The sequence below is a fragment of the Hemicordylus capensis genome, chromosome 1 (genome assembly GCF_027244095.1).
Source record: "Hemicordylus capensis ecotype Gifberg chromosome 1, rHemCap1.1.pri, whole genome shotgun sequence".
Classification (NCBI taxonomy): Eukaryota; Metazoa; Chordata; class Lepidosauria; order Squamata; family Cordylidae; genus Hemicordylus; species Hemicordylus capensis.
The window spans coordinates 308562251-308581383 of record NC_069657.1 but is presented as its reverse complement, the minus strand read 5'-3'; the positions used below and the strand labels follow the sequence as shown (position 1 = coordinate 308581383).

Below are 19133 nucleotides of genomic sequence, written 5' to 3'. Positions count from 1 at the left end.
GAGACCCAGCAGCATTGGAATGAACCTGTAGATCAGCCTCAAGCAAAAACTTAGAATGCCAGAGTGAAATGCTACTGAAGTCCTTCAAGAACACCAACCACATAACGGGCATCATCTCTGATGTGCCAGGTCACTCGGATACGAATATGTGGGCCCCTAATCCCTTTCGTGGCATCACAGAAACTTCTAATAAATGTCCTGCCTAGTGCAACCACCCTACAAGCAAAGTTCAAGTGTCCAATGACACCTTGCAACTCGCGTAGGGTAACCTCCCTGAATATCAAGAGATGGGCCAACTGAAGCTTTAAATCACTGATCTTATCGTCAGGCAGCCTACAGTATTGTGACAAAGTGTCAATATCCAAGAAGGCCAATATCATGGCAGGACCTTCGGTCCTTTCAGCCCTCAGGGGAACATCCAACTCACGTGAGTGACAATTTCACCACAATGTGCTACCCACTGAAACATGTGCATCAGTTGTTCATGTTGAAAAGAAGAGGCAAGACCAGCAAAGAGAAATAGTGAACAACAGAATCCAAGCCAGACCTGTCCCGTACCACTCACTCCAAAAAGGAGCTGAAATGCTTGAAAGCAGCTCAGGAAATAGAACCCCCCATGAACAAAGCCCAGTCCATGTAGAAAGCACTTCCAAAGAAAAACCGCAGATCAAAGTCATCTGCATGAACTGGCAGAAGCTGAAAAGCTGACTTGATGTCACACTTACCAATCAGAGTCCCCACCCCCTGCGAGTGGACCATCTCAACCGCTGCATCAAATGAGGTATAATGCACCAAGCAAAGATGATGTGGTATTACATCATTCAGCAGGGAATGAAAGATGATGGCTCCTGAGAACCCAAATTCCCAGCACAGGGCGTGCTCCCAAATTCCCAACACAGGGCCAACCCAAATTCCCAGCAGAGGGCGTGCTCCTAGAAACCTGCCTGGAAACCCTGCCTGGAAACTAGTCCTTTGGTTGTCGCCGCTACTGATTTCACTATCAGATGAACACTGTCAGAATAGTTGCCAGAAATGGAGCGATTAGGGGTCATAGGTAATAAGTCGATATTCTCCTTGGGATTTCTTCGGAACCACTCCCAATGGAGACACCCTGAAATCTGGCAGTTCAGAGAAGGGGCCGAGAACCTGGCCCTCCCTGACCGAGAATCCCTCAATCTTAGCTCAAACAATGTGTTCAAGCCCCACAATGGAACTCAAGTTGTTAGCTCGCAATGCTACCCTAGAGCCCTGGTATGGAATCCTAAATCCAAACTTAAAACCATCCCACAAATACTTAAAATCCTGCATCAGTGGATACTGCTGCAAAAGCCACAGCAGGGGAATCAACCGGACCAGACTGGGTCCCTTTACCAGAAGGAGGGGTGGTACCGCCTCCTTTTTTGATACCCTGTTGGTCATGAAAACCTGTCCTGGCTCCTTGATCCCTGGGAGCAACAGCAAGAGAGATGGCATGCCTCCACCTCTTGGCTGTGGGCTTCTCAGAGACATCTTGTGAGGCACTGTGTGAGACAGGATGCTGGACTAGATTGGCCTTGGGCATGATCCAGCAGGGATGTTCTTATGATAGTTACAGAAGGGATATGGACCCCCTACAGACTGAGCAAACATGTTTGAAATGACACTTGGGGCAGGAGCAAGCTCCGAAGAACCCAAATTCTCACACAGGGGGCAGAATCGCATCCCCTGCCTAGAAACCTGTCCTTTGCTTGCCGCTGCTACTGATTTCTCTAACAGATGGCTGCTGTCAGAATAGTCGCCAGAAATGGGGTGATTATAGACCATTATCTGAAACCACAGCAGAGGTTGGTGACAATCCCATAAGAGGGCACAGTTTAGCACCGACCACATCCTCAACGACTCATCTTAATGAGCCCAGGTGGCACACTAAACTTCGAAAATAACGTCCAGGTATTTCACCAGGGACGCGCCCTGCGCCAGCTGCTTTTGTAACACAACACCCATGTAAACTAAGTATCTCATGAGCCAATTAGACCATTTGCGATCCACCACCTTCCGTTTCACCTTCTCCATCTCCTTGCAGTCTGATCTGTCCAGGTCCTTGGACTCAGGGTCACAAAACAAGAAGGAAAACATACCCACATATTTGTTCTTCCAAATTTTCTCTTTGGTGGCCATAAGGAGATGATTGCCTAATGGCATGGACACTGCCCCATGGGGATAGTTCTCAATCCTTTTGGAGGACACCTCCATAGTCCATCCCATCATATCTGCCCTCGGCTCAAGTTCACTGGACCCACCACTGCACTGCCACTTTCTCTCCTGCTGCAACTGCTACAGACAACTGCTGCTGCCCTGCCGCCACAGGCTTCTTACCTGCTGCAGCAGCCAGGCACAGCCTCAGATGGGACAGGACCACCTGGCCAGGCAGGCATAGGATAGCTGGAACATGTAGGCCAAGTAGCATCCCATCCCTGACATTAGCTACATGACCTGCCCGGGCTGGGTGGTGGTGGCCAAAACCTAGGTTATACTGACTCAATGGGTCCACGTCAGCGCTGGGTGCATTCAGTTGTGGGGCAGGATCAGGTCGAACCAGTTCCACTGGAAAATCTCAAAGAGTGCCACCCGTCCATCCACTTCGGTGGACTGTAAAAATCGTAGGCGTTTGTTAGCACTTTCCCCCACTTTTTAAAGTGTTTCCACTTTCCTCTTATCCTGCCCCAAACCCTCACTAACCAGAGCCCTACCCTGACATCCCAATGCCACAAGACGAGAAAGAACCCACGCTATAATTAATTGGCCCTCATCCTCTGACGAAGAGGAGGATTCCAGTGCCGGCTGCTTGGGCATAGGGGCACTTAGGGGTAGGGGGCTTGCCCTTGCTTTTTTCCTTGCTCTTTCCTCTGTTGCCATCCTTCTTGGGAGGCATCCTAAACAAGTAAATCACACACACACCCCTCTGTTCGTACATTAATACACCTCAAGTAATGAAGCGCACAGCAAGTGTGCTTTAGCGCATAAGACAAAGCCAAATGTGGCCAGGTTTTTTGGGGGGGAACTGCCTACACATACTAAATTGGGGGCACCGTAATCAGCCAAGAAGGGGAGCATTAATCAAATTAAAGAAGGGGGGCAGGGGTTGCCACCCACAAGGGGCACTCTCTTCCTTGATGGCCCAATCAAAATCTATTTTAAAAGGTGACAGGGTACCACCCACAAAGAACCCTCTTCCCCTTGGTGGCCCAGGTGCAAGACTGGCCAGTAAGGCCACCTCAGGGCCTTCCCTCTGGCCAGCCCACACACGGCCCCGAAAATCATGTCAGCAGGGCCTGATTCCACCTGCGGCCATCTCACCATGATTGCAACTTCTCCCCAGCCCTGCAGCAGCACACACTGCCTTCCGTCAGCTTGGCTCCCAGTCAATAAAAAGTGGCTCAATGGCACTCAAAGGAGCAGCTCTAGAGCAAGTCCTCCTTCATGCCGAGCTTCCCAGGGAAGAGGTTTGGAGGAGGTGTGATCAGCTTCAAAATGTTGATTTGCCTCTTCCCATTGGGCAAGCATGATCATGTGCTCACCCCGAACAAAATGGTGGCCACGTGTGGCCTTGTCTCCCAGGAGGCAAGGCACAACCCCATTCCACTCCGCCTAACCGTGCTAGCGGGGAATAGCATTCCTTTGCCTCTACACAGCCTATCCATTTTAACAAGTTTCCAAAGTCTGGAAACTGCAGTTGGTACAGAATGGAGCAGCCAGGTTGGCCTCTGGGGTTACTCGAAGAGATCATATCACACCCATTTACAAAGAACTACAGTACACTGGCAGACAATAAATTTCTGGGCAAAATACAAAGCGCTTGTTATTACCTATAAAGCTCTGAATGGCTTGGGTCCAATGTATTTAAGAGAATGCCTTCCTCTTAATGAACCTCACCACTATTAAGATCATCTGGGGAGGTCTGGTTGCAGTTGCCACCAGCTTAATGGGGGCAACTTGAAACCGGGCCTTTTCTAGGGTTACCCCAGGACTTGGGAATGTGCTCCCTAACAAAATTAGAGCCTCCCCTTTAAGGGATTCTTAGATATCGTTCACAACAAGTCCCATAATCCCCAGCCAAAGGCCATTACAGTCAACAACATCTGAGAATCCCTGTTACAGGAACCTGCCATTGCCCATCCTGCCACTTCCACCAAGATGCTAATTTTAATCCCACAGCAGGTTGGTGGAGATGGATGGTGAAGGAAACCCATACACAACTCTGGTGAAGAAAGCCCATACACAACAGACCGGTCAAAGAAACCCATACACAACTCTCTGTTTAATGACTGGAAAAGAAAGATAAAATACTGATGTAGGGATGTGTCCTTTCAGGATATGACTGGATTCTCCAGAGTGACAAATTGAATTTTCTGATGTTCACTGGTGTGAACTTTTCTTGGATGAATGGATACTTCAGCTCAAAGCACTGCCCCCTTTATGCTTCACTTGTATGTTTGTAATGTACTATTGAAACATGGCCAATATTTAAAAATCCCTGCTTTCTTAAGAATATATAATTATTTTTACAGCAAACCAGCAAGAAGGAATGCTCCTAGATTAATTAACAGTGACCCATAATTAAACACCACAGTACTTAGAGAAGGAACAGTCCCTTGATAGCATTGCTGTAGCTTTAATGAGTGTTTATCATCCTTGTTTGCTTCTACAGTAGCAGTTATCAAGTTTAGCTACCATGTTTTTTTAAAAAAATTAAGTGGAAATATGGATAAGGTATTACAAAATATTCATGATTTACAAATGGTTCTCAATATACACAAGTCCCATCACAAAAACACACCTGTATCTCAGTCCTATGCATGTTTTTTAAAAGCCCTCTTAAATTTGATGGGAGTTTCTCCCCAATAAATCTGCAATCTAGCCGCAAATTAGCTATCTATATATTTAATTCCCTTACGGCCGACTGAGGAGAGAACTGCATTGGGATGTGGGGATGCATGGGGATGTTTGGCAAGCCCTGCCCCCACTACAGCCATGACCAATGAAAAGGTGGGGGCGGAGCTGCTGCTCAGCGCCGGGACAGACAACGGGCTTAGGAGGCAATGCAATGGCAGCATGGCTGCCCAAAAATGGCTGCCTGGCTGGCAGGGAGGGAGGAAGCTGGGTGGCAGGCAAAGCCCCGCCACCCCGGAGGAGGCCACCAGCAGGCTTAGGAGGAGGCGTGGTGGTGGCAGCAGGAGAAATAGCCTGGCAGGAGGCGGGAGGCGGGAGGAAGAAGAGGTGGGCCCGGGTTGAAGAGGTGGCTGTTGCCAGGCTGGCTGGTGTCCCAAGAAGAGGGCACGGGTTGTGGAGGTGGCTGCTGCCAGGCTGGCCAGTGACCCGAGGAGAAGCAGCTGCCGGTGGGCTGAGAGGGAGTGGCCGCTGGTGGGCTGAAGGGGAGAGGCCACCAGCGGGCTGAAGGGAGAGTGGGTGCCAGTGGGCCGAGGAGGAGGACTGAGTTCTGGGGGGAGAGAGCGGCTGCCTGTGGGCTGAAGGAAAGTGGCCGCCAGTGGGCCAAGGATTAGGGCCGAGTTGCGGGGGGGCAAGTGAAGCAAGTTGTGGGGGGGAGAGAGAGCGAGAGGGTGGGGGGAGCGCAAGCGAGAGGGCTGTGGAGGGGAGAGGGAGCGAGAGGGATGTGGGGGAGAGCATAAGCGAGAAGGTTGTTGGGGAGAGCATAAATGAGAGGGTTGTGGGGGCAGAGAGCATGAGTGAGAGAGTTGTGGGGGGCAGAGAGTGTGAGTGAGAGGGTTGTGGGGGGCAGAAAGCACGAGCGAGAGGGTTGTGGGGAGCAGAAAGCATGAGTGAGAGAGTTGTGGGGGGCAGAGAGTGTGAGTGAGAGGGTTGTGGGGGCAGAAAGCATGAGCGAGAGGGTTGTGGGGAGCAGAAAGCATGAGTGAGAGGGTTGTGGGGAGCAGATAACGCGAGCGAGAGGGTTGTGGGGGAGAGAGTTGTGAGGGGAGACAGACAGAGAGCAAGTTGGGCGGGAAGAGCGAGATGTGGGAGGAGAGGGAGGGATGCCGCAGGCTCATTGTACTACTGCACAGATGCTCTGTGCGGGTTCAGCTAGTATATCTTAATTTTAGATCAGGCATTTAGATATTTGATATTTTCTAGATTTCCAGTTCATTTTCTTGTACTTTATACCATAAAAACAGTTCTCATGTCATAGCAGTGACATAATGCTGGTGAAAACTCATTTTGCCCCAAGTATAAATGATTAGTCGGTTATATTACTATTTACATTATTGTGATATTGCTTATATCACTACTAATATAGACAGTAGATTATGTGATGTTATAAGCAGTGTTCTGTTGTAAACATGTTACTGGATAAGTGAAATGTGCTTTATATAAAGCCATAATAATAATAATAATCAAACTTCGATTATTCTAGGAGGCATTGTGCATTTTTCATAATTTGTTATTCTACCTCCCTCTCTTTCCTGTTGTCCATGACAATTTAATGTTTATCCTGGCTACACAGGAAGTACAAGCTCCCCACCACCACCACCACCACCCAATTCAGAGAACATACAGCCCTAGAAAATCTATTCATTGTAATTTTAGAGGTTCCACTTCTTTGAGAATACTCGTATCTTGCAAAAGGACAGAAACTCCAAAAGAAGGGGAAACTTCTTTTTCCGAAATGTTAGTTAAATCACAACAAGACCACATGGTTTAATTAGGTTTGGACTTGCATTTTGTTCCTGATATGAGAGAAGAAAAGTTAGAGTGGCTATAGTGCTATTGGTATTATAGTATTCTCTAAGACAATGGTAGGCAACCTTGACTCACCAACTGTTGCTGAACTACCATATTTACCCGAATACAAGACAACTCTGATTTAAGATCAGCCCCTTAAAAATAAAGGTTTATACCAATATTTACCTGAAAGGAAGAGGGCTCTGAATTTAAGATGATCCTCTGATTTCTAACATGAAACTAGTTTGGATTAAGGGAAATACTACTGTATTTGCCACAATTTATTGTGGCTGGGGATGATGGAAGTTGTAGTTCAGCAACATCTGGAAAGCCAAGTTTGCCTATTCCTACTCTAAGGTGTACAGATAAGAGTAAATCCAGAGCTCCATTGTTTAGGTTTGATTATCTACTGGCACGGAAGTCTCTATTTATTTCTAGAAGACTGTAGAAATGTTTTTTTAGGACACAAAAAAAGCCATACTCCTAAAGACTGTACAACCAATAAATAGAAAGAAAGGTAGGTCAGTTTTGGTCCTCACAGTAGTGTCTTTGTAATCCTTGCTGCAAGTAGATAGCAGAGGGTGATCTTTGTTTTCCTTTGCTATTGTTTAAATCCCAAGTAAAAATAGAACCATGACCAGGTTCAAATGAAGGTTGTTCTTAAAGCATCTTGTTCCTGCAGAGCTATGAAAGGTTCTGGCTGCCAGTGAATGGCCTCCCAGTGTGAAACCTTACAATAGACAAAATGCACAAGAAAATGAAAAATCCCAATTCCACAGTTATCCCTAATTAATTCAGAAAACATCCAACCTCTTTTCAGCAAAATAAAAATAACAAAGATCTAGCATAAATATAGGTCACACAATTATTACAATGGACCTAATCATTGTGCAGCAGAATGCATATCTATGTAAGGAGATACTTATTACTAACAGTGTTTCTTGCTAAACTTCAGGCTGCAAGGTGTATTCCTCTTCCTTTCATCCACCCCGCTCACCAATCTCTATACTACTCCCCAGCTCTAATCTAATTTGGAACTGGATGTTCCAAGCTGTGATCGCTACAGAACTTTCCTGCTGAGTCATGACATTGCTAGCTTGGACATTGCTAAAGCAGTCTTTTCACAGTTTTCAAGCTGAAAGGCTCTGCACCATCAGTTTGCTGAAGGGATGTTCATTAACGATGACTGTGCCTTCCCGAAGTAAAACACTCTTCTCTTCTGCTGCTGTCATCTGGCAGTGTTTCTGGATGTGACATAGGCCACATGACTGGAATGTCTGAATGGCCAAGTCTTAGCAGGTAATGGCCACTAGAAGAAGACTTTCGTTGTTTATCATGGTACTGCTGAAAGTCTTCTGGGCTGACAGATGCCACTCCAGAAGGTTAATAAGATGAAGACAGCTCTTCCAGCTGGACCATAAGAGGGATTATGTCTGAGCAGCAGATAAACAGCTTATTCCAGAAACAGACACTGCTTTTTTTGTTGTTGTTTAAACTTCGTCACTCTTCTCAGAATTCTTACTCCAGTCCTACTTTCATTATCTGGGGGTTAGAGGTGCAGGCTTGAGAGTTTGTTCGGGTCCTATGCTCCAGACTTGCTGTTCACATCGGACCAGCCATCACTCTAAACAACTCCGCTTTTGAGTTAGATTTGCAAAAATAGCAAAGCTAGCAGGAAGTTTATTTCCTCAAAAGGAAATCTTAGTCCAGCCTAGTTCTCTTTTCTGCATGATTACCTTTGAAAACTGTGAATGATTTAAAAAAGCAGCATGCATTGGAAAACTGGATTGATAGTTCTTATAATTTCTCTTGCACTCCAAGTTCAAGGAAGCAAAGGTAAGTGCATATTAAAATATATTGTTGAGTTCATTTGCTTCAGCTGGAAAGAAAACTGCTGAATTGGGAAAGGTATGGAAAGAGAAAAGTGGAAAATACATTGTTTAGAACTGTATAATCATTAAAGTATGTTTAATATCCAGTCTTGAAGTAAGAATAATTGATGTAACAAAGCTTTTTATTCCTAAGATATGTAGTAGTGATTCTTTAAATCTGGAATGTTATTAAGAGTCATATAACCTGACTTGACAAATGAACATCTATAGAATATGGGCTTTACTTTAGATCTCCCAGTAAAATATATAATTTCAGAAATAAAAAGGACAACAAAGCTGAATTTAAGAAGTTAGTTATATTTCTGCCCAATAGTTTCTGTCAATCTAAGGTCCTGATTATGTACCAATGAAAGCAATTTGAATTCGCTTAGTCACAAATAACTTCATGGTGACTTAGTCAAGTCTGAGGGTGGCTTCACACAATCGCCTCCAAGTCCAGAAGATAGGAACCAGAGTTTCCCAGTGAATGCACACTCCCAGTGGATATGTTGTGCGAACCTGCCAACCAGTGGTTTCTGACCTGCCTGCCTGAGATTCTATTGACTTTCTCCGCCCACTTGGAACCAAGATTTGAAGTTGGGCGGAGAAAGTCTGTAGAATCTTGGGCAGATGGGTCAGGAACTGCCAGTCGGCATATTTACACAATGCACTCACCAGGAACCTCTGGTCTCCATCTTCCAGACTTGGTGGAGATAATGTGAACCCACCCTAAGTCTAACTAGATCAGGTTTCCCAAGCAGAAATAGGTAATATGCTTCTATGTCATGAATACAAACGACTGTAATTCATAGTTTGCAGGGTTTTACTTGTAAGTGGGGAGATTATATATACATTTACAAATATGCATGTTGGTTTTAAATTTATGATGCATATAAAATAAAATATAGTTAAAGTGAAAAACATTTGATATTTAACCTTTAGAAAATTAAGATGAAACATCACTTGGTTCAGTTGTATAGTATGGGGCCAAAATACAAATAAAACATTCTCTATTCATCACAACTGATGATTGTTCTTTCTGCTGTAGTGAAAGGCTCACATGCTTTTGTTGTTATTTTGAGTCTGGGTAACAAATCCAATAACACTGTTGGATTTTTTTCCCCCTCTATGCTGAAAATAGTAAGAATTTTTGGAGAATGTTTTATTGTTTACTTTTGTTGGTTTGGCTTAGTTTGCTGGTTTTCATTTTATTTTTTACTGTGCCTCCATGTTGATAAAACTGGGTGGGGAAAAATTAGGGATTCAGCCTACATCTTGACTCTGGAATAGTGCAACAGATTCCAATGAAACTACTTCAGAATGGATTTCAGTCTGTCACAAATGCTTTGGGGATTGCTTAACCTATTCTAGAATAAGCTAATACATATTCCGTTCATCTCATTTGTGCCATTAAAATTCAAAATGGGTTCAGGATCAAATATGTTTGTATTAAAATGTCAGAATGAGTAAGAGGGAGATGAACAGTGAGATGGTACTGTCAATAATATTTTGAAATCTGATTTCCAAATGAAAAACTGGACCTATTTTTCTGATAATGGTTTCTTTAGTTGCCTTATAAAAGGAATTGTATTGTTCACAAACATAGTTAAATATCGGTAATGGACAATGATTTAATCAATGTAGAGGGCATTTGTCTGGAGGGTAACATAATTTATCATAGTTGAAGCACAGCTCTTGCTTTTTAAAACTATTGTTTGTTATTCTTTCATTTTTCACAATCCAGTTAATGTAATCCTTTAATACTGTTCTAAAATTGGAGCACATGGATGACAGGGAAAAGTGAATGGTTTATATGTAGCAAGAAGAAGAAGTAAAATGTGGATAGAAAGTCATTGCTTTTCTATTAAACATTAAGATAAGCTTATTTGATGTATTGTGAATTAACAATGGTATGAATTATATAATAACCATGATTAAGTAGAGGAAACTTAATTACCCAGAAATATAAGGATGATCATTATCACTCTTCATGGTATTGGTGAGGATTCAACCCATCTGAAATAAGGAGTAATTGGAGGGCATTTTAGAAAAAAAATATCTGGGGAAACCTCCTGACAGAGATTATGAATGATTTCCCAAAGAATGATTTCCCTACTTTAAACATTTAGCAGATGAGATACCTTATAAAAAGCACAAGAGATCTACCTGGGTCTGGAGTGGATAAGGAAAAGATTAAATAATGAAATCTCTGCCTTTTCTTATTATTTGAAAAGTGCACATGACAATTTAATTCATTATTATTGCATTGCATAGTGTTTATGATGGATCCAAAGATTTACCTTAGATAGTCCTGGTTTTTGTGTGTTACAGTGTCCCATTTTTAAAAAAAGAAAAAATGACTATAAAATTTCTGTCCCTTTCTTTTTTTTGAAATCTTATTTGAAAAGGCACACATATATTTTGATATTTGCACCCAGAAACAATCTTATGCCCATTCTGGCTGGGCTCTGGGCAGAGATGAAAATAATGAGCATTGCATAACCTACTCCAAGGATTTCTTCAGATGAAAGGACCACTCCGCCATTTGGTTAATTAGTATTTGCTGAAGTAAGAGCTCAATCAAAAGTTATGCAGCTGCTCCTGAACAAACTGTGATGTGCATTTTCCTCTTGTCCTACTCTCAGTTGTGTGGAAACTTGCCACACTAGTAGTTGAAAACTCCAGAAACTAGGGGTGTGCACAAAAACAGTTTGCACGGTTTGGTTCGAGTCTGAAGCAAACTCAAACAGAACTGGGCATGTTCAGCACCCACCCCACCCCAAACAGACCCCTCAACTCAGCTCAGATTTGAATTGTTAGAACTGGTTTGGGGGTTCTAACTTTTTTTTAAAGGTTTAAGCATTTATTACCTCCAGGGGCCTCTGCTGTGGCTGTGGGGGAGTCTCTAGCAGTCCCCCCTTTCCCCACTGGGCTCCCACTGGGCTCAAAACTGGCCAGTTTGGGCCATTTTCAGCCCGTTCTGGGCCTCTCTGTGCTGGAGGGGGCAATTTTGGAAGCCGCTGTGCATGCGTACTGACCATGTAGATCACTGGAGTCACACAGATGGCCAGTGCACATGCGCAGTGGCCTCCAAAACAGCTGGCACAGAGAGGGCCAGAATGGGTCGAAAATGGCCCAGAACAGGCTGGAAGCCTGAACTGGGCCATTTTGAGACGGGGGGACCAGCAGGAGGGGAACCATGGGACACCCCCCTGTGGGCGTGGCAACGCCCCAGAAGTGGTGAGTGTTTAAGAAAAAAACATTAGAGCACCTCGAGCTGGCGGTGGTGGGGTTCGGCTCGACCTTGAGCCAAGCCTGATCTGGCTCGGGGACCAGCCCTCGAGCCAGACCAGTCTGATGGCCAACCAAGGTCGAGCTAGTTCACACATTCCTACCAGAAACATCAGTCATTGATGTGAAAATTCTTCATGTGATCAAAAGGAACCATATGATGAACCACACTGTGCTGACTATCATCGCAGAGAAGGAGCTTACCATGGAAATTGGTGGGTTTTACATTGACTCTTAGATATGTAAAAAGGTAACAACAATTTAGATCACATCCTAGAATTTAGTGTATTTTAGAGTATCTTGGGGTACTCACACTTCTCATCACCTAGTAATTTAATTAATGGTCTCAGAGACATTCCACCTTTCAGATATGCAAATACATGAACTTCCATTATATGACCTATATTTTGGTAAGTTTACTGTTGTATCATTGTACAGTACTACTCAATTGTTGAAGTATTGCTACAGGGGAAATAGGCTTGCCTGTCTTAGGCCATAGGAACATAGGAAGCTGTCATATACTGAGTCAGATCATTGGTCCATCTAGCTCAGTATTGTCTACACAGACTGGCAGCGGCTTCTCCAAGGTTGCAGGCAGGAATCTCTCTCAGCCCTATCTTGGAGATGCCAGGGAGGGAACTTGGAACCTAGATGTTCTTTCCAGAGCAGCTCCATCCCTTAAGGGGAATATCTTACAGTGCTCACATGTTTAGTTTCCCATTCATATACAACCAGGGTGGACCTTGCTTAGCTAAGGGGACAAATCATGCTTGCTATCACAAGGCCAGCAAGACATTAGTCTGTCCTGCTTAAATATAAGTAGAAAACCAGACTATTAAATGCAACATAGCTTTTTAAAACAATATACCATGCCGTGTTCACGATACAGTGGAAGAATATAAGAAGATCTTAGGAGAGTGGTCATGCAACTTTGGTTTATATTTCTTGTGAAAAAAGATAAAGAGTAGTTGCCTGCTTGGAAGCTTTTATTTAGTGCACTGCCATCAAATTTTACTAGGGTTTATTATGCCTCCCACCAGAATATTTACTAACACATAGCCAGAATTCCCCCATGCATACACCTGGCTCAGCTCAGATATTCAAGAGGAAGCCCACACCCATTTGTTCTCAGCATGAAGTGGGGCAGTTGTTTTCTCATGTGCTCATGCTCACCTCTATGGCTTGAACTTGCAACTTCAACAATATTCCAAATGCCACTGCATAAACCCCCAAAATAAAGATCCGAGCCTACTTTGTTCTGCAAGCTGCCTCCAAGTGATTACAAGCGATCTCATTAAAGAAACAGACAAATGTATTTGATTGCTAGAATACTTTCTGACAGTTTTGTTCACATCCACACTAAGCTCTGGGAATCTCCGCTAGGGACTCTAGTACTATCCCACACACATAGTCACACACTTTTTACAGTGATTCAGATGGGCATTGTTTCTAATTTGGTGGTTAACATTAAATGGATTACTACGAAAATAGCACACAAAAATAGGAGTTTATTAGAAGCAAGCTAAATCGTTAGACATACATGTCAACCTTGTTTCAAAGGAATACAGCCGTCCCTTGCCAACCACGAGGGTTCAGTTCCTGAAGACCCTCGTGGTTGGTAAATTTGCAGTTGGAGAGCCATTGGTTTTGATGGCAAATGGGGTTAGGGAAATCATGGTCACAAAGCAACAAAATAAGGGTTAAAAAAATTAAGAATCCCCCCCTGACCCCCGATCCGAAAATGACCCCTGGGTCCTTGGAAATGTCCCCCTGACCCCTGGAAATGTACCCTGACCCTAGAAATGACCCCTGGCCACCATAAAACACCCACAAATTACCCCATACCCCTGAAAATAACCCCCTGACCCCCAGAAATGATCCCTTGAAATTACCAAACACACACACCCCAGAATTGTTTAAAAAAAAAATCACCAAACTGCAGATACTCAGGTCACAGTTGGTGAGGGTGGTCACAATTTCTCAGTCATTTATCCATCAAAGCCATGACTGGGAAACCTGTGATAGGCAAGGGACGATTATACAGTGAATAAAAGGAATCTATCTATCTATCTATCCATCCATCTATCTATCTAGTATTTGTACCCTGCCCCAAACGTCCATCTCTGGCCAGTTTACAGCAAAAACTATGAAGTAAGCTTTGGATACTTTTGATAATATTATTACTGTGGAAGAGGGTAAAGTACTATGTAGAAATGTTCCACATTTACCCTGAGAGAGTTCCCAACAGTATAGGGACAAAATGAGTCCCATCACCGGTTGAGATAATCTAGAGAGGTTTGCCTGCAGTTGCCGCCAACTCGCTTGGCGGCTACTTGGGAACGGACCTTCTCCATTGCTGCCTCTGGACTTTGGAATGTGCTCCCTGTTAAAATAAGAGCCTCCCCATCTCTGGCAACTTTTAAAATGGTGCTGATGACACATTTATTCACCCAGGCTTTTAATTAGATTTATGGTTTAAATTTTTAATGCTGGTTTTAAACTATTTTAATGTTAATGTTTTTAATGTTTAAATGATTTTAATTGTTTAATTGATTTAGTTTTGATTTTAATTGTTAATTGATTTTAATTGTTTTTATTTGTTGTAAACTGCCTTGAGCCATTTTTGGAGGGGTGATCAATCAATCAATCAAATAAATAAATTTTAATAATGGGATCTGCCACATTGAGTCTTTCAGCTATAACATGGAAAATGTGAAATTAGCATAAGTCTTGACATGCATTGAATTATCACAAGGAGTCATAGGGATGATTCACATATTATATGTCAACGCCTCATCAACTGATGATGTATCACCCAATGACTGGTCTCCTATGACATCAAAAGGCATGGAAGTTTTGAAAGTGGTATTTGTTGGCTGTTTCACACACTTAAATCATCATGCAATTAATGCATACCTGCCACCATGCCCCTATTTCCCCATTCAAGGGAAGGTATGTTAATATGCAGGTGTGAACCTTTGTTTTCTCTGATTTTCTGGTGTATTGAACTCTCAGCTTTCCTGCTTCCATTTGTCTTTTTAATGAGGGTTTTTTGTGTTTGTTTTTTTAAATTTAACTGTTTTTAAGGTTTTAAATGTGATTTTTATGGAATTGTATTGTTTTTAACTTTTGTAAACTGCCTTGGGATATCTTATGAGAGGTGCTATAAAAATAAATAAATTAAATTAAATTAAATTAAATTAAATTAAATTAACTCACATACTTCTTGTGCATTGTGTCCTTTGCCTTTTCAGAAAAAATATGAGGGTCATGTAGCATTTATTCATGGGGGCTTACTGTGAGTTTTAGTTCAGAGAATAAATATTCTCCAGTTTGTTCAGTCAGGCAGACAAAAGCTTTCTATGTGCTTTGAGAAATGATTCTAATTACTTCTGGCTTTCCACTTCCCGTTATTCAGCAGTGAGTAGCAACTGTTAAGAATCTCTGTTTATATAACTGACCTCAAGAAGATGGTTAAATATATCCACACTAAAAGGTCCACATCAGAATTGTTCCTTATATTATCGGTACCATCAATACTCGTATTGCTCAGAGCTGGTTCAAAAAATAAATATTCTGTTCAGAAGGGCTATACTATAAGCTGAAGTACTGGATGATCTGCAGACACATGACTATTTCTGCTGCAGGACTCCTTTATATTCTAAAAGTGAAGTCTGTGAGAATGCCTCCATCTCTGGAAAGGTAGCATGAATAGCTCTCCTAACAGAAATGATTTTAATGTCTATACTGGCTGACATGACATCCTAATTAATGAAGCATTGGTACAGTGGGTAAAGGATTGGTGTAGCACCAGTTCTTCTGAAGAGTTCCAGACTAACACTGCACTGGAGGAGGTGGTGTGTGTGTGTGTGTGTGTGAGAGAGAGAGAGAGAGAGAGAGAGAGAGCACACACCAGCCCTCTGTGTTACTCAAAAATAGATTCCCTTGGGGACATATTTTCAGGTGGCACAGAACACTTCCTGGGGAAGGGGAGTTCATTGAAATTTGCCCCCAACACTCAGTCAGTTATGAAGCTGAGTTAGTTGAACTTTTCAGAAGCACCAGTACTTCTCCCGATGCACTGGTGCTTTATTAATCATGATTTCATAAGAACAGCCCTGCTGTATCAGGCCCAAGGCCTATCTAGTCCAGCATCCTGTTTGACACAGTGGCTCACCAGATGCCTCTGGGAAGCCCACAGGCAAGAGCTGAGGGCATACCCTCTTTCCTGCTGTTGCTCCCCTGCAACCAGTAAAGGCATCTTTAGAGGCATCTTACCTCTTAGGATGGAGGTGGCCTATAGCCCTCAGACTAGTAGCCATTGATAGACCTCCATGAATTTATCTAAATCCTTATTAAAGCCATCCAGGCTGGTGGCTGTCACCAGATCTTGTGGCAGAGAACTCCATAGGTTAATTATGCATTGTGTGAAAAAGTGCTTCCTTTTGTTGGTTCTATATTTCTTGGCAATATATTTCCCATATTTCTTTATCTCTATCATGTAGCCTCGCAGTCATCTTTTTTTCAAACTAAAAAGCCCCAGATGTTGTAGCCTTGCCTCGAAAGAAAGGTGCTCTAGACCCCTGACCATCTTGGTTGCCCTCTCCTGCACTTTCTCCTGTTCTATAGTGTCCTTTCTGAAGTGTGGTAACCAGAACTATACACAGTACTCCAAATGTGGCCGCACCATAGTTTTGTATAAGGGCATAATGATATTAGCAGTTTTATTTTCAACCCCCTTCCAAATGATTCCAAGCATGGAATTGGCCTTTTCCACAGCTGCAGCACATTGAGTCAACACTTTCAATGAGCTATCTACCATGACCCCAAGATCCCTCTCCTGGTCACTCATCAACAGCTCAGACCCCATCAGTGTATATTTGAGGTTGGTGGGGTTTGTTTGTTTGTTTGATTGTTTGCCCCAGTATGCATCACTTTACACTTGCTAACACTGAACTATATTTGCCATTTTGTTGCCAAACTCACCCAGTTTAGAGTGAGCTCCTTTGGGAGCTCCTCACAATCTTTTGTGGATTTCACTACCCAATATAGTTTGTTGTCATCTGCAAATTTGGCCACCTTGTTGCTTACCCCAACTTCTATATGATTTATGAATGAATTAAAAAGCAGTAGTCCCAGTACAGAATTGTCCACTTATACCTACCCTCTGTTTCCTGTCCTTCCGACAGTTACCAGTCCACACATGAACCTGTCCCTTATCCCATGACTGTTACATTTTCTCAAAAATCTTTGAGAAAGAACTTTGTCAAAACTTCTGGCTGATTCTGTCAGCCAGAATCCATCTGCTTCCAAACAACTATTTTATAATTATACATTTCTGTTCCCTAGTACTATATTATTTTAATAAAATATCAATTATTAATAATTTTTTATTATTAAAAGATATTGACAGTGAATATTTAACAGTTACACTAGATATATTGTATGTTGAACCCTAATACTACAATGAGTACTGCCTAATAGACAGACAGGTAAAATGAACAAGAACTCTGGTGCACAAGGACAAGATAGTTATTACCAATAAAAGACTCTCTGCCCAATAATGATCCAGATTAACAGGTCACAATGAAGTGCCTGTGTTTTAAATTACTGCACTCTTAGCAGGAAGCTCCAATTGCTCACTCTGTTTTAGTCTATACAGTGATTCTGTTTTTAATGTCACCATTTATTGTAGTTTCTAAGCTATAAGAAGTTTATGAAGGGATGTGACTGTCATATATAGCTTCTTCTCTCTACTAACCTCTTCGTGGAAACAATATGGATGCAATATGATTTGCGATAAACTATTTTATGTAAACTATACAAATAGAACAATTTTTAGGGTACCCTTTAGAGTTGTTACAGCTTTAATGTGCTGTGAGAGTTTACTGACAAACTTCAAACCTATTCCGAAGACAATGTCACTAGCGTAGTGCCGTCTTCATAAGATTTATTCACCAAGATTCTAGGTCCTTGCAGAGGTCTCAGTACTCATTTAGGGGATTTGTACTACAGTATCTCCAGGTGTCTCTTCTTTTCAGTGTGGTAAAGTATTTGTGAGACACATCAGCAGCTCCTCAGCAAGAGGAGTAACAGATCAGATCCTCCACAAATGCATGCACACAGACGTGCACACACACACTGCATATTTCAGGTGTTCTCAGATTTGGGTCGCTCCCATCATCCTCAGCCATAATGGCCAAAAGCCAGAGAAGCAGTCAAACACTTATGTAGCTTCTGTATCTCATCTAGCACATACCCTAGGATTAGATTAAAATGAATCTGTTGAATGTCCCTGCATTTGACTGTTTTCATGAACTTCATTCATATAAACTGATACATCAATCAGCCTTTTGGGCTGATTTTCTGTACCATTTGGTCTCTAAATAATTATTTCTTAATTTTATTTCCTTATCTAGAAAAGGAAGACAGTCCTCCTCATCTGGTTTCCCCCTCGTGAATCTTATACTCCCTTCCCTATTTTCAAATATTTCATCTACCCGCTTTTCAGTAGAGGTGATAATGATCGAATCATCTATGTACCTTTTGTACAGAATTACATCAGAAGGAATGCTCCTTTTCTCAATGGTATTCATGTATGAAATAGCCAGTAACTTCATTCAAGCAATGTTTATAATAATTTTTATTCTGATTTGAGAACATTTTTATCCCGCCTCACTTAAACTCCATTCAGAGTGGCTCAGGAGCTTAGGATGTGTGCCAAGAGCACAACTACTTGGAGCTTACCTCTACTCCAGTCGTTTACTGTTAGAGCAGAAACACACCACTGAGAGTCAAGTGATGCGTTTCTACTCTGAGAGATCACTTCAAGAGCACAGGCAAGTGCTTACAAGTATTTGTGCTGCTCTTGTGCAAGATTGCAAGACCGCCTGCACTTTGAGACCAGCAGGGGGGCTAGCTCTGTGGGGGTGCCGCTGTTAGGAGCACCATACTCCGTTGCTCTGGATGTCAGCCAGTCTTCTTTCTCCTTCCTCTTTAAATCAATATATTTTGTTGATTTATATATTACCAGTGTATGCCCATTCCCTTGGTGCATTCTTGTTTCACAGCAGATAATGCACTATGAAACAACAGTTTTAATAAGCTGTGTCCATTCCGGGAAGGAGGAATTATTATCAGTGATACTGTTACTACCAGATAATACCATCAGTTTCGTCACACACCATCAGCTTCATCACATACTGAGCCAGAGCTCCATACAAGCAGGAGCTATCCCACTAACATCCTCATTAT

General features: G+C 42.6%; 1 protein-coding gene across 7 annotated transcripts in view; it reads left to right on the top strand.

Annotated features, from left to right (window-relative positions):
* IMPG1 (interphotoreceptor matrix proteoglycan 1) overlaps window positions 1-19133 on the top strand; it is a 180081-nt gene that overhangs the window by 9877 nt on the left and 151071 nt on the right. For 5 of the 7 annotated variants that reach the window (XM_053286951.1, XM_053286950.1, XM_053286947.1 and 2 more), the window contains exon 1: window positions 7920-8553. The exons of 1 other annotated variant lie outside the window; for it this stretch is intronic. In XM_053286951.1, coding sequence (XP_053142926.1) covers window positions 8487-8553 — 67 coding nt within the window. In that variant the 5' untranslated portion in view covers window positions 7920-8486. Of the gene's footprint in view, window positions 1-7919; window positions 8554-9249; window positions 9356-19133 lie in introns of those variants that run through there. One more of the 7 variants, XM_053286949.1, reaches the window with a different exon arrangement.